We start from the raw sequence: 19,395 nt of genomic DNA, 5'->3' as shown, positions 1-19,395 counted from the left end.
GTAATAGTTCATACTAAATTCAGTTTTTAATAAAGTATTTTAATCCAAAGTTCCCCTACTCTAGCACAAGTAGATGGCTCCTTCCATTTCCTTTTTCAGAATAAAAGCCTGCCTCAAACTGTGGATTTTTATTTTTTCACAAAAAACTCAGCAGCAGCGTAAACAAAGATAAAACCAGGTACGATCAACAAGGAATATGAACAAATACCAGTTTTATATGTTAACCAAGATGCATGCACTGAAATGGGAATATAGTGCATCATTTAAACCAAAATAACCGCGTTTGACAGGGAGTTCTGTTTGATGAATGTTTGTTTTAACCCTATCTGAAACGACATTTCATGTTTTTATCATGTTACAAAACAAAATGTTTCGAGTAATTCGTTTTGACGATTAGAAGTTGATGGCTCAGGTGACGCCTCAGGTCAGTTTATCCTCTCACAGTAGTGCCTGGTCAGGGGTAGTGTTGTTCATGTATGACTCTGGTTGAAGTGTCAAAAGGAGATAGATTGAAAGTTGACTTGACTATCACTGCAACTCAGGTACTTTATTTGGCACTACAGATTGGGGAGCTTTTCCTGCTCCAGGCTGAAATTACTTAAAGTGTACGTTATCACTCTTTCCCCGCCTCCATATAGCTTTTTTTTTTCATCATCATGTTGAACAGTTTTTAATGTATTACGTGCATTAACTTTCTTTTCTCCAGTTGTCGTTATTAGTCTCCAATCATCACCGGATTTCATTTTTAAAAAATTGAGTTGCATCTTAAATATTTTTAAAGATCCTTTCAAAGCTTTGTATTAATTTACTTCCTCTGCTGCTGCATATTGGTGTTAATATGACTTCAAAATGTTTATGGGTCATTGAGGTCACTTATGATGATGAAACTCAGCCTTTGTTAGCAAACATTTCATATTTGGATTGATTCCCATCATTCGACAAGAGGCCAAAGTGTCTCAGTGAAGTGTGCCAGTTTTACTTGTGCTGCAATCCTGAGCTAAGGGGAAGAGCTTCATTAGCATGCAGGATTTTATATTTAATAGATCCAGTTTCATTGTTTTGTGTCAGTGTGTTGGTGCTGGATAATGGCTTTCTGTGAGGACGGCTAGCGAGGAAATGGCTCTGTAATGTCAGTGCTGCAGGGTCTACACTATCATAAATTTCTCTGCAGTAAGCCATCAAAAGTGTGAGGGAAAAGGATATGAATCAGGACAAACTCAAAACAGACAGAGGGGCATAAAGTTGCTAATAGGGGTTTGGATGTAAAACTTAAGAGAGGTGCAAATTGAAAAGGAGTTTGGAATTAGGAAAGGAGATGAGAAGCTTTAAAACGACGACGGCCTTCACATGTTTTCTTGCTGTAAAATGATCATTCAGAGGTGCACCGTGGAATCTTGACTCAGTTTTTCCATCTTTGTGGTGGACGGCAGGCGGTGATTTATCTGCACTGCTGTGAGCTGCAGCGGGGAGACAGTGAAGTAAACCATCTGGTATTCCCCCTGTTAAAGCAATAAGAGTCTAAAGGCTGAAGCACTGAGCCTCCAGAGTACACAGGAGAAGCTCTGGTCTGAAAAACTTCTGAAAGAATTTTGGATCGTCTTACAGGTCTGTGTTTTTGTCTGTGGGTCAGCTCATTCGTTGGTGCTCTCTGCGCATTCTGTCTTTGCATATATAACAGCTATAGGCTGTTTGTCATTTCATAATCAGAAGTGGTTGTAAATCTTTTTCCATGATAAACTTCTCAATGAATTCAATTATGACCATGGGAATTAAAGCACTAGGTGTAGAAACAATTAAAAAGTTCCCATTCACATGCAGCTCTGGGTTCAGGTCACTGGGTCAGTGTCCTTTAATGTCTGGACTTAAGGTGATTGATAAAAAAAGAAACTGAAGTGATACCGGCTTATGAGTTCATTTACAAAACACTGTCCTCAGTTGCCTCAGTTCTTACCCGTCATAGTCGCATACTTTCATCTGGCTGGCATCCAAACTTGATCTTTACTCAAAACAAAGCAGCTGACAACATAATTGCTATTGCTAATGCTATTATTTTGGCTTTACACTTTTGATGAATTACACTTGAGGTATGATGGCAACAAGTGGTAATAAGAAAGCTAAAAGAGAAACTTGTCATGAAGTGAATTGATTGACTCATTAGTGTCAGTTACATCAACTATGTATTTTAAAGTTAGCTAATGTTAGCTTACATTAGCCACCATAAACTACTAGTCATACTAGACAAAAGGAGGCTCATTGGCAGCCAAACCAACATGTGTATATTGAAAGATCAGATTATTATCATGTATTAACTCAGGTTTTTAATGTGCCATTATTTAAAGCCATCTCCTCTCATTGAATCAGAGGAGCTCAAGCAACACTGATTGATTATTGGCTAAATTAGTTTAAAAAAAACAAAACGTTTTGCTGTATATCATTCAAATGTCAGTTTTATTCTGATATATTTCTTCATGTCAGACAAACCCTGGTATACACTGTTTCATTTCAGTAGTAGAATAAAACATGTGAAGTCCTTTGTCACATTGACATTTATGCAGAATTCAAACTGTTGTCTTCAATATGTAAAAATATGTACCTGAAAAACATTAGTTTGAGCTTAGTTTGAGCAGTGAATATCAAGAAATGTGTTGGTTAAACTAAGCTAGGCTGTAGGCCTATGTTGGTGTGTGTGTGTGTGTGTGATTGCTTGCTATCTAGTTGGCTTACGGACATCCCGTTCAACTTTGTGATGGTTATTAGTTTACTCATGGGTTGCTTCTCTGCTCTGTGTGTTGTCTCTCACAGGATGTCCATGCAGTGTGTGTAATGGGTTCAATGTAGCACACGTAATGCCTGCAGTATGATTTCCAGGTCTGGTCACATGAAAGCCAGAAGCAGCAACTTTACGGTCAATGTTGCAGGAAGTGTGTCTTAGTATTTTGAAGGAGTAATGTGAGGTAAAAGCTTTGAGAGAGAAAAATAAATCTTATAAGAGAGTCTTATTGGTAAGATCCCTTTCAGGTATCTTATATCCTCAAATTAGAAATTTCCTTCTTTCCTTTCCTGATATTTTTTACACTGAAAAACAGGTCTTTCAAACTTTAGACATCTGCTGTCGCGGCAACTGGCATATATTGGATAACAATAATGCTAAAATGAAGAGTAACTGTTGTACATCCAGAGAAACATAAGTCACAAAGTACTTCCAATTGAAGTTGGGAAAAAAATGAGCTAGTGATGAGCATGAGGTAGTGATTATGCCAGCTGCAAGCCCCTTAAATAAACTGAATTTAACAAAAGTTATTCTATGCTTATGAGTTCCACTTGAAAGTAAAGAATGTCTTACTACTTCTTTTAAAAATGGTGTACAACAGTTGGCTTCTCGACAGGTGGTTTCAGTTAAAGTTTTATAACAGCATGAGGTGAAACAACAAAAAAAGCAAAGACTCTTAAACCCTCCCTGTCTGTGATGCGCTCTAGGAGGGGGAAGTCTCTCATTGGGCATCCTTGTTTTCGGCTGTGCTGGTTTCCAAGAGTTGCGGGGTCCTCTCTATGGCTGCTAATTACTTCTTGTCCTCAGCGCCAGGTCAAGCATGTGCCTGGAGAATCAGGCCTCACTTCAGGAGGGGTTTGAGAAGGAGGAGGGGGATGGGGGGCAGGGAAAGAGTGAAGAATGTTAATCCCCCCCCCCATGAAAAAGTCCTAATTCACTGGTCCGGCACCCCTCCTCCTGTCAAACCAAATGGTGCCGTCTGGAGACGCTATAAGTGTTGTTTCAGAATGTGTGTATGTATGTGTGCATCCGTGGAAATCAAGAGTGGATGGATAAGTCAGGGGAAGGGGATACACCACAGTCTTGGCACTGAGCCGAGAGCAGGATTATAAGTCTGGAGCTCGAGCTACTGTTCAGCGAAAGAGAGGAAAGATGTAAAGAGTAGTGCATATGGAGCAGAAGATCTCTGTACACAAAAAACACAAATCTTACTCGCAGTCTGCTGTGATGTTTTCAGTTTGACCACACACTTTAAATCATTCACATATAAGTGGTATACTTTTATGAATTCATTATGCTTTACTACACTGAAACCTCATCCAGCCCATGTCTGACAAACAAACCTATAAAAGACAGAAAACAAGCTCCTCTTATAGCACATTACATCAAAGAGAGAGCCCTTTAATTGCTCATGTAGAGATTATAAGTACCAGTTGTGGCTGTGCACATGGCATGGGGAGATGTAACTGTGGGATTAGAAGTAGATAGTCTATGCTCATCCATCTAAGAGTTGTCAACCACATTTACACTTAAGGAGTAGCCCAGCGCTATCCTATGAACATTTACTGTATGTCCTTGGTTGCACTGACTCATATTGATGTAAATGCATGTACTTGTTGATAGCAAAAGCCCTTTGGCTGATCCAAGGGTTATAAACATCTGGAATAGTGCCACAGTGTGGTTATGGAGGCATTGTGAGGATAACATGAGATGCAAAGGAAAGAATCTGTTTTAATTTATACATAAAAAGCTTCTCAAGAGCGTCAAGGCTTAAATGATACTTTGTGTTTTACAGCAATGCTTTTATGTGTTTTGCAAAAGTAGGCTATTTCAAACATCAGAAGAGTGAAGGCAGACTTGCAAAGAGCAAATGTACACCAGGCCGTGTGGTATAAACAGTTTCTGTGTACCTGCCTCTTGGATGTGAGGAGCTGTGGTCGGAAGGAAAAAAAGTATTTTTAGCAACTAGGGTAAGAGGTGTTGGTCTCTCGAGGGGTCTGCCACGCTAAGTGGGTAAACATCTCACCTTAACAAGTTGGGACTGAGAGGCATACCTGCGGCTTAGGATGTGGTCAGGACAGTTTCCGCCGCGAGGTCGACTGCTGGTGACAGAAATCCATGAATGAAGGTGTGTAAGAGCGAGGAACTGGACTCGATAATGTTTGTGCTTGTCTAACTATTTAACAGAGAAAAATGACTCAGCTGTTGATTTCTTGTTTTTCTCATCCATCTTATTGGAAAATACATTTACTAATGTCCGAATAGATTTCGGTAGGGTTTTTATTTTCCACCTTGTGTCTGCACAGAGATATATTATGATGTCCTTTCACCTTCCTGCTCTTTTCCTGTAAGCTGCTAATTGGCCCTCTAAACCTGGCTCACCTCCAGGTGACCCTGCAGAGGCCCTGTGGCCGCTTTTAGATCATTCAGGGGATCTAAAAACATCCATGAAAAAGCTGATAGAACAGATTTTGCTGGAGGAAAAGGAAATTAGAAAATGGAAATGTGAGAGTGGAACGTTTGAATAACACTTTGATGGAAAGAGTGGTAACAAGTATGAATTGAGCCTGGGCACCCCGATGACAGTTGACCATATTCATACAGAAGCCTGTTTTCTATGATCTCACTGTCAGGATGTGAAGCTCAAAATGTCTGTAAGCTGTACGGTAAATGGCAACTGGTAAATGGACTTAGAGGTTAGCATTCAGCCACTTACTAGCTAGTATGGCAGTCGGAGGAAAAAAGTGGCTGAATGCTGACCCTACTGTTTGGTAATATGATTGTTAACAATTTCAGAGCTAATGGTAATGTTTGCTAGTGACTTCTACCTCTAAGCTATATGTAACCCTAGCTTGGAAGCAGATGGATGCTAACAGGAGCTGCTGTCTAATGTTAGCTTATATTTGCTGTTTTTACTTGTAGTATAACCCAATGCCCCGCCAGGTTTTCAATATCCATAGTATTGTTAGTTGGGGATAAGTCTTTCAAGCAGTGGAGTGATTGCATTTTGCACATTTCGGAAACCAGCTAACGTCCTAGCACACAGCAGTATTCACATATGCGCTAACTACAAAGAGCGTGATGAGAACAATGGTTGCTGTAAATATAGTGATTACTTTTTGTTTGTGTGAGTCAGCTGAAAAACAGTCTACTCCACAGAAGGAGTTGTGATGTGGTTGGCATCAACTGGATGCTCTTCATACTGACTTATTTCACGTGTTGTGAGCCAGCTTCAGTTAGCCTATATTCATTATGGCAGCCATATTGTTATGATGGTGAGTCTGTTGTCCGGAGGAATGTATTTGAATCATTTATCGCCGATTGCTTGATAAATTGAAATAGTTTGCACATAGGATTTAGACTGTCTACTTTTCAAATTACCCCATTCACAGTTTTGTGAATAACTTTCTGTACCAGTAGACAATAAAATGCAACTGATTGTAGTGGCATCTTATCTAATACCGTCTCTCGAACTGTGAGACTTATGCAAAGTTGTTTCCATATAAGGAAAGAGGAGATGGAAAAGGGAGGATACAGCTGTTTTAACAGTCTGAGAGTCACAGACATAAATGTGATCGACAGACCATTAGCAGATTTTTATACTGCAGCGTGGGGTTAATCTGACCTGTAAGCTCAGAGGTTGCTGTGTTTCACTGTAGGCCTACCACAGTGAGGCTACTTCCATGCCTTGTACGGACTTCTCTCATTGCAAACATCAGATCAATTAATCTACCTCCTAAAGGATACTGTGCTGTTGGATATTGGCAGCCAGTGACTGTAGTATCATAGCAGAGGGTTGTGGCTTTTTTATAGGGACCATTTGTGGCTGTCTGGGTAAAGGGCAACAAGTGTAAGCTTTGCTTTTGGTCACCAAGGTCCTTGTTAAAATGGTATTTAATAAAAAAAATATGCTTTTTGTGCCAGTGTATGTGTCACCTACTCCTCTTGTATTCTTGGCTGAGAAACTGTAGCTTACTGTGTCAGTCTGAGTGATGTTTTTAACTGTGTCGAGGGAGATGTTCTTTGTAGTAGTTTGTTTGAAAAATGAGACTGTAATACTGAAGTGAGAGATTGTGCTTGCTTTTATTTTCCTAATGATTTATGGCATTATTGGGAAATTCATGGATGTACTTTTCTAAAATACTTTTGCAGTTTCTAATAGTTGCACTGTCTCTCTGAGCCAGCGATATACAAATATATTCAATTACCAGTTTGCCCCTTGAAAATGACAAATTTGACACTTTTTTGCTGCAAAAGACAAAGCACATTTCTTTTCTGATTATGAATATTTTCAGAGCTGAATAGTGGATGTTGCCACTTATTGTCTACTTACTTGTTCTAGTTATACAATCTCCAAAACCTGCATTCAGGCCTCAGTTTCAAAGCAGCCAGTGTAATAGATAATGTACATTTTTCATTTCCCATCACTTGACATCCTGACATATTCGAACACTGTCCCAGAGCATTCAGAGACAAGCTCATTAAATGAGCCTCTGTCATGATGGTGATTGATGGATAACTTCTGCCTGGTGAGTGAGTTTTTGTCTGTCTCTTCATTATGGGTTGATGACAGACAGAACCGTCAATTTTTTTAGACCCTCCACCTGCCTATACTCTGTCGTCCTGTGGTATGCGCTCTCACATATATGGTTGTTGTGATCTCTTTGACATGAGTAAACGCTGGACAAGGTTTTTCTTTAAACACATAGGTCCAGTGCTTATCTAAATATTTCGCTCATATTAACTATTTTGATGTGTATTTGCATCTGCCTAGCGTGTTGCCTCCAGCAATATTATCCTCACGCCTTAAGATTTGAATATGACTTCAGTGCCTGGGATTAGATTAGACAGACTTCCTCTGAGATAGGAAGAGTGGGAAGGTTTGGGGGGAGAGATTGAACTAGAGAAGACAACCAAATTTGTCAGACTCTGAACCGACAATTTTGATTCAAACCGTCGGGCTCAGACTTTGTCTAGACTGTTATGAGCAATTATTTTTGTATTGACTGTGCCACTGTCAAACCTGATTTGACGGTTCAGCTTTTACTTCTTGTTGCTTCATGTACTTCAGAGGCACGCTAAACTCGAGTAAACATGAGTGTCATGTTTTACCTTTATAATGCACATTTATCAAAGATTGCCATAGACACCAGCTGCTGCATTGACTTCATTTTGTACTGCTTAAAATCTCAACACTGTATTAATAACAGTATTACTGGATCAGGACTGAAGCTGAAGTAAAAATGAACGGCAGCTTGACCAGCAGTCCCAAAGAGGTTACTGCTGGTCATTAGGGGTTTGGGACATTAAAATCTCAAGGTACGTGTTCTGGTGAGGTTGTTTAATTCACTCGCATACTAATAATCCTGTGAATAGAAAATAAAGATAAAGTTTTCAGCTACCTTAAAAGATTAAGTGCAGAGATGCTTCAGCAGTAAAATGTGAATCCAACCAGAGTCTTCTTGACTAATTAGATTTAAATCTTCCCTTTTTTAGCTGGAATACTGTTTTCCTTCAGCCTCTTGTGTGTGTATTTGAGTGTATAAACGGGTACAATCTTTAAAAAGTGTGTTGAGCTTTTGATTTTGTTCAGTAATGGAAACAAGTTCCCATATCCTTGAGTCATTGTCTGTCCTGTGATCTCTGATGTTTTGTGTTTGTTAGACACATGGTTTTATGAACTTCATGACTTTGAGAAACCTGGAAACCTCATTTTTTGGGGGTTGATAATAAGATAGCAACATGCAATCAGACTCACATTAAGCTTATGAGGAGGACGTTTTTTTTTTTCCACATTCACTTTACAGCTGTAGACGTATATTGCGCGGCCAAAGCCCTCATAAATGGAAACCTTTGTTGAAGAATGTCTCGTTTTTTTTTCTTCTAATTGATCTTTGCAGCACGTGAGTCATGCGTAATGACATCCAGCTGGAGGTTGTTGCACAGTAACACGGAATGTACAAACACTCTTGCTTGGCCCATTCCGCTCTCCACCTTTCCCAGCCTCCCTTTCACTCTCAGATGGATGGAGCAATTGACTTCTTTTTTTTTTTTTTTTTAAACTCCTGGACGCCGTGTGTGGTCTTTGTAGCCTGATACTAGGACTGCTGTACCTGTGTGTCAGTTTCCTTTGACACTCCACATTCACATAACAAAAAAAAAGCATCCAGCAGCAGAATACCACAGCATTTTTGCTTTTGTCTTGTTTTATTTCTTAAACTCCTGTGCCATAAATTCCTTTTGCTTAGCCTGCTTCCTTGTTTTAGTGTTGGTCCGCCTCTAAACACCCTGTCCCTGTCCCTATAGACGTAATCCAGTGTCCTTTTCAGTCCATTCCTGTGCTGGGACGAGGCTAGATGCTAATGGTTGTCATTGTAAAGCTTGTTGTGAGAGCATCTGGCTGCACGAACAGCTGTTTGTCCTGGGTGGTTTTGGCATGCGTGGGGTGCGGTCCAGGGTCAAACCCCATGTCACATTGTTCTGACCCAGTGTTCTTCTGCGGTGGCCCGGTCTCAGCCGGGGACGGCCGGCCTTAAAGTGTTCTAATTGCACGGTTGTGGCAAAAAAAGGGAGGGTGCTGTGGATTTAGCGTTGCAGGGAGATGGATGGAAGGATGGATTTTGTTGCAGCGGGAACCCATGATCATGGTGATCTATAAATGGGCACATCTCTGTTTAGCGTCTAAATGGAAAACTGAAATCTTCTCTGAACCACAACAGCCAAATCTCCTGCTGAGTAACTAGACCCTCTGAGTCAGCAGAAGACAGAAAATGAAGGCAATGGTTTGAAAATGGGCCATAATTTCAGTTTATTTGATGAGCATAAATTCTAGGATGTTATATCTATAAATGCATTGTACAAACCGTTTGTTATAGGGATTGGAAGATTTGTACTTTGGAGTTTAAATTTGAAAGGAATTTCAACCCTGACATCCTTTTGTTCTTCTTCTTTTGTCTCTTTTCCCTCTCCATAGCGGAACCATCAGACCTCTTGAAGATTTTAGATTTTCACAGTTTACCCGAGGGTGTTACAAAAACGACGGGTTTGTGCTCACATAGGCGGTCAACACAAGGACCCGATGTGGCTTACAGAGTATCCAAAGACGCCCAGCTCAGCGCCCCCACCAAACAGCTGTACCCAGGTGAGTATCTGACTCGACACAGACAAACAAATACCATCATGTCTTCTTCTTTGTTGAAGCACTCACTTTTTCTTCCTTGACATCAAACAAAGCACTGATGGAAATTAGAACCACCTTCATTTTCCAACATAACACTTTAGTTTTACCTCAGCAGATTCTTCTTCACCGTATTCAACTTTTCTTACATGTTGCCTCTGTTTCTGCCATCTGGTCTTCTCTTTGACTTTTCACCCCACATTGCTGTAAACTGTAGCATTACAACATTTAAACATAGCTGGAAAGCAATTTGTATTTGTTCCCACCTGGCCTGCTCCTTTTCTTTCCCTGGAGGTGGAACTTTTATTGGCTCCTGTAACTTGATTATGTATGTCAGCTCTATCTTTGGTTTATTAGATTTCAGGAAGGGTACGCCTGCTGTTTCATCCTCAAAGCCCCTGTAAACTTGTTTATCTTGTTCCTAAAACATACTGTCTCCTTGCAGCTCCCCTTGTGCAAATGTAAAATGTTGCGACTCACACATCAAACAATAAAGAAAAAGAAGGCTCCTATCTAATGCGGCTTCAAAACCATCAGATGCATGAGAGTTCTAGCCCTGTAATATTTGATGCTGTAGGAGGAGCCAGCCCATGGAAAATCTGTGAAAATAGGGGTTTTAGAGGGGAGGGAAGTCTGGGGTTCCACTTCTGCCTTGTTCTATTGTGCTGACGTGGCTTTGGGTTTCTGCGCTATGCTCTATGCTGCGCTGCAGTAGCACTTCCCTCCCTCTCCTCCCCTTCTCTCCCGGCAATCTTTCCTCCCTCCTTCTCTTTCTTTCTTTTCCCTCTAGCGCCATAATCTTTCCCTCTATGATTCCTCTGCTGCCCTGCAGTGTTTTCTCTTTGTGTTTCTTCTGTCTGTGGTGAGACATGCTCCCTTTTCTGCACTCTTTTTCTTTTGTTGTTTTACAGTAGAAAATCTCGACACCATATTTCTGTGACCCCAGATGACCTATTTCTGAAATTACTGTGATTGGAGTCCTGCAGCTTCAAAAAAAGAAAAGAAAGAAAGATGAAGAGCATGCATGGATGTGGTTTAGAAGCATAAAACAGGGAGAACTAGTAACCCTTTCTGTGAGTAAATCCCCTACAAAGCTTGGATTGGATGACAGCCCCATTCATGGTCGTCTGAGGCGTTGCATTGGCCTTAGTGGACCTTTGATCCATGTCATGGCTCTTCTTTGGGGCTTAAAGTCAGCCTGCATGCCCTATCATGCTCTCCAATCAAACAAATGCTCTTTACTTTGAAGCTCTGTGACAGCAGAGCCCTTATGAGTCTCTGTTTAGATACGCATGCTGTAATTACACACCAACTCTGTATCATCCAAAATAACAGTCCACATAAAACAAACCAGCTTGGAGGAGTTCATAGCAGGCACCACACAGTCTTTAGGTGCAAACAGAGTAACTGGCCGTCTGTGGCTTGAAGGCCTTACAAACCAGTCGAGGCGTCTGTGATGTGGTCGCTCTCTCGTCTCGACACTAACACAATGTACAGCTCATATATTCCACATGGCAGCTAAACTTGTGAGCTCATTCTGGCCAACACTTTTTTTTTTCCTAGTTTAACTAACTTTTCTGCTGAGTTATGACTCTGGCACAGAGCCTGGAGGTACACTTTGCCTAAATTACCAGCACAGCATCCAGTCTCTCAAAGCTAACACAATGCTACAGATAGGCGTACAAACAAAGGCATACAAATGTCTTCTTTTATTATGACTGTAATTGTTGTAATAAAAACCGCAGAAGCTCGGATTGAGAAAACCCGTGACCCTGTAACCACAGACAGTCTGTGATGATGTGTTGGAAAAGAGCGTGTGCAGACATGCAATCATTAGGCAAACATGTGGAAGGGATGATTCATTTGAGACTGCGCTGCACACAGAGGTACCTTTTATTAAGTGAATGAGAAGTGAAGGAACAGGGCACTAAAGCTGTCTGCCCTCATTTAACTTGTACCAAACACTTCCCATGTCTCAGTAGTCTGTGTATGTCATCTCTATATCCTGACTAATCTGTGACAGAAAGCGTCTATCATTGCACATATGCAGATTCAAAATGTGAGAAATATCGTCTTTACTGCGTCTTAAGTTTTTCTCAATGATGCAGAACAACAATTTTTGGCATAACAACAAGTTAATAACGTTTCTCTTACATTGTCACATGATTGGGTAAGCTGTTACTAGGCATCCATACTTGTGGTCTGGACTATTGTGGCTAGATGACACTGTCCAGTCAATGATGGCCCTAAGCTGACATCATCATGGTCCTCATAATCATTTATGTCGCTTTACTTTTTAAATCTTTGGCGAACGCACTGAAGGAGAACACTTAAATACATTGGTGCTGAGGTACAGGCAGCAATAGATCAGATTAGCGGAGGGAAATGGATCGATACAGCAATATATTATCATCCTGACGTGTGATATAATTATCGAAGAGCTGGTGCCTAATATTGATTTTTTAATTAGAAAAAAATACAGTGCTTCAAACAGATTTCCAAATTGGATTCACTGCATCACTACTTCATGACTCCTCACGGTGGCTCTGATGAAATGAATAAAACATAAACAGAAGTTTATTTGGCCAAAGAGGGAGTTGACAGCAGGATAAAATGATAATAAGATGTTGACAGCGAGATAATTCTGGACAGTGGGGAAAAGGAGCTAAAGGATTAGGCATGATGAGAGGGGAGACTAAATTGCTGTGAATAAATAGATTATCCCTGCGTTTATAAGGGGCATGTAGTATTTTTTTTAGTAAATCAGATATCGGGGTGTATCATTGCAAGATTTTCTTGCAATACATCAATTATCACAGAATGGCTGTTAATGATATAACCACTATCAAGGGTTAAGTATTGGGTCTCGTATCGCATCGTTACATACTGTATCATATCATATTGTATCGTTAGGTATTGTATCGTTACATATTGTATCATATCGTTAGGTATCGTATCGTTACATATTGTATCATATTGTTAGGTATCGTATCGTTACATATTGTATCATTAGGTATCGTATCGTATCGTATCGTTACATATCGTATCATATCCGATGGTATCTTTAATTTTGTTTAGGTATCGTTACATATTGTATTGTGTCATATTGTTTCGTTTTGTTTCGTATTGTATCATACAGTATTAGAAAATATTGTGGATATGTGTATCATATCAAATCATGAGTTGCCCAGCAAATCCCAACCCGAGAGAAGATGCATCTAAAATGATTAAAAGGCTGGGGATAGCAATAAAAATAGACCAGGAAAGACATTATTTTAAAATACATGAGGCACTTTTACTTCTTTTAATAGTTTAGAAATAGCCATTTTGCACATGCAAATTATCATGTAGTTTGATGCAGAGACCGACGCTATTTGAGGCTTATAACTATAGTGAATAAAGAGATTGTATGGATGCAAATACAAAGAAATACAGTAAAACCTGAAAGTATTTTTCTGAAAGAATACAAAAACAATCATGAAAAAAAGGATTGTAATTATCAAATTCAACATGATTTTTTTCATCATCATAGTTGATACAGAAACTAACATCAGTCGTTTTTTTTCCGATGTCTCCGATGCAATTTATCACCTTAATATCATGTCATCTTTGGCCTCAATAAATGGATGGTGAGGTCATTACCAGAAGCTGGAGTAATGAGTTCTGAGGCATCAAAAAAGATCTCCTGTTTATATTTCTTTATACAAAATCCCTTCAAAAGTCATATAATTAAATGTAGCTCTTTATCTCTACATTTGGATACAAAAAAGGGACTCTGACTGTTCTAATGAACTTGTTTTTTTTGGGGCTTTGAACCTTGACACAAGTACATTCAGGGTCACTAACCTGCACAAAGGACACATAAAGAAAGAAATGAAGATAGATGATCTTCCTCTCTTTTGCGGTTGGTCTCTTTGTCCATGCTTTGCACTCCAACAGGTACAGGTACACTTGTTATCTGTGGCGCAATGTGCAATCCCACTGGAATGCTGCCTGCCTCATCTATAGGAGGGATTTGGATGGGGTGATGACTGAATGACCAATTACAAGACTTTCTACTCCATTTACCTGCTTGTATGCATACTGACAGGTGGAGAGATGATCTGCCAAAGTGCTGGCATAACTCCTGCTCCTCCCTGACTTTTTTTTGGCATTCCTCAGGGAGAGTCTTTAAATAAAAAAATGAGGCGTATATGTAGAATGCCAATAGGGTGAAATTGAAGACCTGGTGTAAACCACTATCTGCTCTAATGCTGCAGTCAGATCTCACACAGGAAAGTCAAAGATCAAAACTACAAGCCAGTAAATCACTCTTTTCCAAATGACAGGCGACTGAAAATGGTTATTTAATCTTAAGGAAATTGTTGGGTTGATTGGCTTGTTGAGATGTCTCCCAGACTTTATTTTTAGTCAGACTGATGGCAACTCGCAGGACTTCTGGCACCAAAAGCCTTTCCATTCCCACCATGCTCTTACGCACTCAAAATGAGGAGTGGGGTATCTCTCATCTGGTGGCCTGAAGTCAGGGTTTGAAAGACGCATTCCAGAGAAACCTGAGCTTTTTTTTCTTGAACAACCCCCGTTCCTACTTTGCTGCGAGGTCCTGAGGAGGAAGAGACAGAAGGGAGAACTCATCTGAACTATTTCTACTCCCATCCTCGATTTTGATCTTTCCTCCTCTTATTGAAGGCACTTTGGTCCTCAGGGAACATGTGGCTGCACTGCATGAACACAAACTCATGAATGAGAACCCTAACTGTGTAAGTACTACCTAACTCCAGGGACAATTTTATCCTGGTTCCAACAGGAGTACCTTGAATTTTTAAAATTAGCCATTTCAACCCCCCACCCCCTCCTGTGCCATGGTGTCCGTTTTACCCCACAGCTGACCTGTGACCTCCACACACACAGCTTGTCCTGAGCCAGCGCTGAGTCATTGTCTCTGTGACAGACACGCAACCGGAAGTAATGACAAACGTTCTTTCGACTAGTTCTATCCTTTGGTATCCCTTCCCATCCTTTACGTGGCATCACAACACTTGATTTATAAAGCTAATAGTCATCTGCCACTAAAACTCTTCCATGTAAGACTTTCTATGCTTTTTTTCCCCGTATACTCTTTCTCTTCTGTTATCCACCTCACACCTTCTTTTTGAAGCATCTGTCAATTAAAGCGATGCTTCTCATACGATGCCAAGCTGAATTCCTGTGGGAGCACGCTGCCAAGGCATGTGCTCTCCACATGATGAGATTTGATGCCTGGCGTTAATGAAGGAATCGTAGAAGAAGGCAGGAGGACAAGGAAAGAAGGCAAACAGACGCTCCCAGACGGGAACCCGGTGAAAGTGTGTAGAATAAATTAAATAGGGGTCAATAGCAGAATCTGCTTTGGAGCTTCCGATCTATTCTCTCTTTTTATTCGTCTTCTCTTTTCCGCTATCTCTTCCTAACCTCAGGTTTCCGACGTATTCTCTTTGAGGCGTCTTTTTCTACACAGCTTCTGATTGGCTGCCTCAACCAAAGTCACTCCAGTCTAGCATTTTCCATCTATTATTCTGAAGATCATGGCAGAGAAAAAGGGGGTTTTAATGGCTGCACGAGGTGCTACAAAACCACTGCAGCCACAAGCCCTGCCTCTCTTTTCCTGTCGTCTGGAAATCTCTGCTCTGAACTGCCTGAAAAGCAAGACTCTGCTACTAGAATCCAGAGGGGTTTCTTTGCTTATGTTAGGACGAATCCAGATTGCTGGTATCTTATAACAATTGTGGTTTCTGTGAAAGTCACATTGTCTTTGCTTTTCTCCAAGCCTAAAAGATCAGAAAGCTTTGAGTGCAGTCTGACTTCCACATCAGAGCTCACAAACCGTCTCCTCAGATGGCTGGAAAGGCCGCCCTCTTTCTGGGGTCCTGAGAACACCCCACTAAGGGAATCTGTCTGGCAGATGCGTCTCACATTGCAGCAAAATGGAGGAAATGGTTGAGACTGCTCAGTGGAAGCAGGCAGATGGAGGCGAACACGTCATTTTCAAACTGTTTTCTTCACCTTTTATGTGTTAAATTCCCAAATTCTTAACCTTTCTATACTTATACACTTGAACTCTTCCCCCTGTTCAGTTCTTTACTCCTTATTACCTCTTTTTCAATCTCTGCTGTCTCAGTGTCTGTTATGTAGATCAGCAATGGAAGAGGAACGACGTGGAGAAGAGAGGCTTGAAGGATAGTTCCAGAAACTCTCGCAGGATCACCTGCTTTTGTAATTATGTGTCTCATCCTGTGCTGCTGAAAGCTACTCTCTCTGCACTTCTGCTTCAGACTTTTCTTCCGATCCTATCCTTTTTACCTTTTGGCAAAGCACATGTCACTAATGTTTCCTTTTGACACTCAGAGTCCATCTTTCAAACACATCCAATCTAAATGACCAGTTTTGTGTTTGTTTAAACTCGTCTCTTCACTCATTATGTAGACTCCAAAAAGAACACTCAGTCTCCTAAAAATAATAAGGTTACAAAATCCTGAACACAAACATATTATTTCATTCCTCCTAGCGATGACGAATCGTTTCGGCGTACTTTTGACTCTCCAAACTGTTTCCTTCTCTGTCCAATCCACCATCCTCCCTGCCAGGTGATGTGTTCCCAGAGGACTTTTCCATCATGGCTACAGTGAAGCCGAAGAAGGGAAGCCAGTCCTTCCTCATGTCTGTGTACAATGAACAGGGAATCCAGCAGCTAGGACTTGAGGTGGGCCGATCTCCTGTGTTCCTGTACGAGGACCACACGGGGAAACCCAGCCCTGAGGACTACCCACTTTTCAGAGGAGTCAATCTAGCTGACGGAAAGTAGGTGCACTCGTTGTGGGCTTTATGATCATCCATTGATCATTTTAAATACACTTCTATTAATCAGTATAAGACTGTTTATTTTTTTATTTTTGTGTCTGTCCCTCCAATCATGGGCCAGGTGGATTTGTGTGTTTGTTTGTGAAGCAACACTTGGCCAGTTTGGTTGTATTTTGGCACCCAAACTACTTGGTTAGGTTAAGGAAAGAAGGTATTAGTTTTTGTATTTTGTATGATAAAATAACTATGTAGTCAAGTAACTAACCAGTGTTCATAGGTTTCTTGACCAAAGTATGTTCCACAACTCTAGAATATACATTTATTTCAGGGCCGTCAGCATTAACTAGTTAATCACGATTAATAAGGGTCACCTTGTTTGACAAGGTCTTTTTTCTTGACCCATTAACCTCCCCCAACATCCAACCCAAGCAGACTTTTGTGATCTTCATTCGACATAACTGGCTTTGACGCCACCCAAACAATAAGCTAGACAGGTACTTAGAGTATCATATTTTGATGTGTTGGGCCGCCAACCAAGCTGCCAAATATGAAGAGTTGATAGTGATAACAGGCTAGCATTGTTGTGTCTCCAAATTTGCATCTTTTGCTAACCAGCACAGTATAGAATTTCTTTGTACCACCAAAATATGTGATTTAAAGGAGTCAAATGTGATTCTAATTCTCTCCACATAACAGAATGGGTTGAATTTGAATGAAAGTCCCAACACAATAGGGGCTCTAAGCAGAATGTTAAGCAAGTAGCATGTAACCCAGTACGTGTGTGAATGAACAGCATCTACCTTTTTTTCTTTTCGTTTTTTTTTTGCAGATGGCATCGAGTGGCCATCAGTGTGCACAAGCAGACCATCACCCTCATTCTGGACTGTAAAAAGAAGACCACCCAGAAGCTGCTCCGAAGCCCAAACCCCATCATCGATACCAAGGGAATTATAGTGTTTGGAACAAGGATACTTGATGAAGAAGTCTTTGAGGTAGGAGTTGTACTTGAACTCATAATCTACAGTAGTTTGATGTTATTTTTAATGCAATTTATTACAGTTTTGGACCATTTAGGATCATTTGTATGTTTCAGTGTTTAAACTGGGTCCAATTGGTACTTTTGTAACTCTACATGAAATTATTGGTTAAAGGGAATGGGTACACTGATTTATAGGTTTGACTTGGATGCAATTGCAATTTTTAAGGCCAAGGCCAACTTGATTTTGATTTAAGATTCTCCAGCCAATAAGATAAAGGCAAAACGAGATCCTCTGCTAAGATTACAGTACAGACACATGTGGCGGTGGTTCAAATAATGGTCATCCCCAAGCCTTACTTCGAGTGTGTCATTGGTATGGTGATAGTGGTGGTCACCACATCCTCCATCCACAACATCTGATTCCCAATATCCTGCCACCCAAGCGTACACACACAATCACAAATCAAATTAACTGCAACGTGACATGTATTCCAAATACTCCACATAAAAAAACAAATGTCCTCCAATTCTGTTCCAAATCTCAAACTGTGCTGCATTTGTTTGCTGTTCAAGTCTGCATCTGTTATTTTGTGTTGTTACTATTGTGTAGTTTGGCCTCAATGTGGCTACTATAGCTTAATCCTAAAAGTAGGATTTCTCTGTGTGGTTTCACGTCCGGCTTCTCTTTCTGAAAAGGCTGCAACAATTTTGTTTACAGAGGTTTGTTACGAGCACTGACAGGTTTTCATTATTAGAATGGGGGCTTTACTTCTTCCTTCCTCCTCTTTTTATGTGCACAAAAGCTTTGTGACTGAAGATGAAAGATGAATGTTAGTCTGACTAATAACAGGAGGATTTTTGTGTTTTTTTTTCTACCACCTGGAGACACTTGATTTCAATCACAACCTGAGATACTTCTCGTTTCTCACTGAATTAGTTAGGAGGAGGATGGTGCCTAAAATGGGCTTTTGTGCCTCCTAAACATGACCCTTGTGAGGGACACACACACAGAGAGGCACAAGGCACAAGGAATAGTGTTGTCTTTGTCCTGTCAGAGTTGTGCTTGTTTAAAGGGGGATTAGTCTGTGAGGCTGAGGCCCTCAATAATAATTAGTAACAGAGGCTGACTGATGTGACTGATGCTGAGCCAGCTGACCTTTAGCCTCACTGCTGCTCAACGGGAACAGACAAAAAGAATGAAATATGACATCACCACCCCTAAAGTTTATCTGCAGAGCTAAAGGAGCAAGAGGAGATATATGATGGGGTATAAACATAAAATGTATTCTTAACCATTTAAAGCTGTAAAACCAAAGCCTGCTTCTTTTAAAAAATCTAAATCACAAGAAAGAAAAATATAGTAGTGGCATACTATAGATCTATGCTTTTATTTTTGTAAAAGCTTACGATGATGTTCAAGTAAAGTACAGTTCTATATTACAAAGAATGTGTAGTAAATTAATTAATTTAGATTGTTACTGACTCTAAGTACAGTATATTTACACTGTTTTGTGCTTGTGGCTAGCCACATTTCATATCCATGGTGCAACTTTGACTAGTAGCAATTAAAACTTTAATATATCAAGCCAACAATTTCTTTCTCAACACTTAAAATGTTAATGTTGATTTCCA

General features: G+C 40.3%; 1 protein-coding gene across 4 annotated transcripts in view; it reads left to right on the top strand.

Moving 5' to 3' along the window:
• Positions 1–19,395, top strand: part of col5a1 (procollagen, type V, alpha 1) — a 78,675-nt gene that overhangs the window by 7,497 nt on the left and 51,783 nt on the right. For all 4 annotated transcript variants that reach the window (XM_061060792.1, XM_061060794.1, XM_061060793.1 and 1 more), the window contains exons 2-4: positions 9,744–9,911; positions 16,571–16,784; positions 17,614–17,776. In XM_061060792.1, coding sequence (XP_060916775.1) covers positions 9,744–9,911; positions 16,571–16,784; positions 17,614–17,776 — 545 coding nt within the window. The remainder of the gene's footprint in view (positions 1–9,743; positions 9,912–16,570; positions 16,785–17,613; positions 17,777–19,395) is intronic.

Source organism: Labrus mixtus, chromosome 17, assembly GCF_963584025.1.
Source record: "Labrus mixtus chromosome 17, fLabMix1.1, whole genome shotgun sequence".
Classification (NCBI taxonomy): domain Eukaryota; kingdom Metazoa; phylum Chordata; class Actinopteri; order Labriformes; family Labridae; genus Labrus; species Labrus mixtus.
This window is presented reverse-complemented; position numbering and strand designations above follow the sequence as displayed.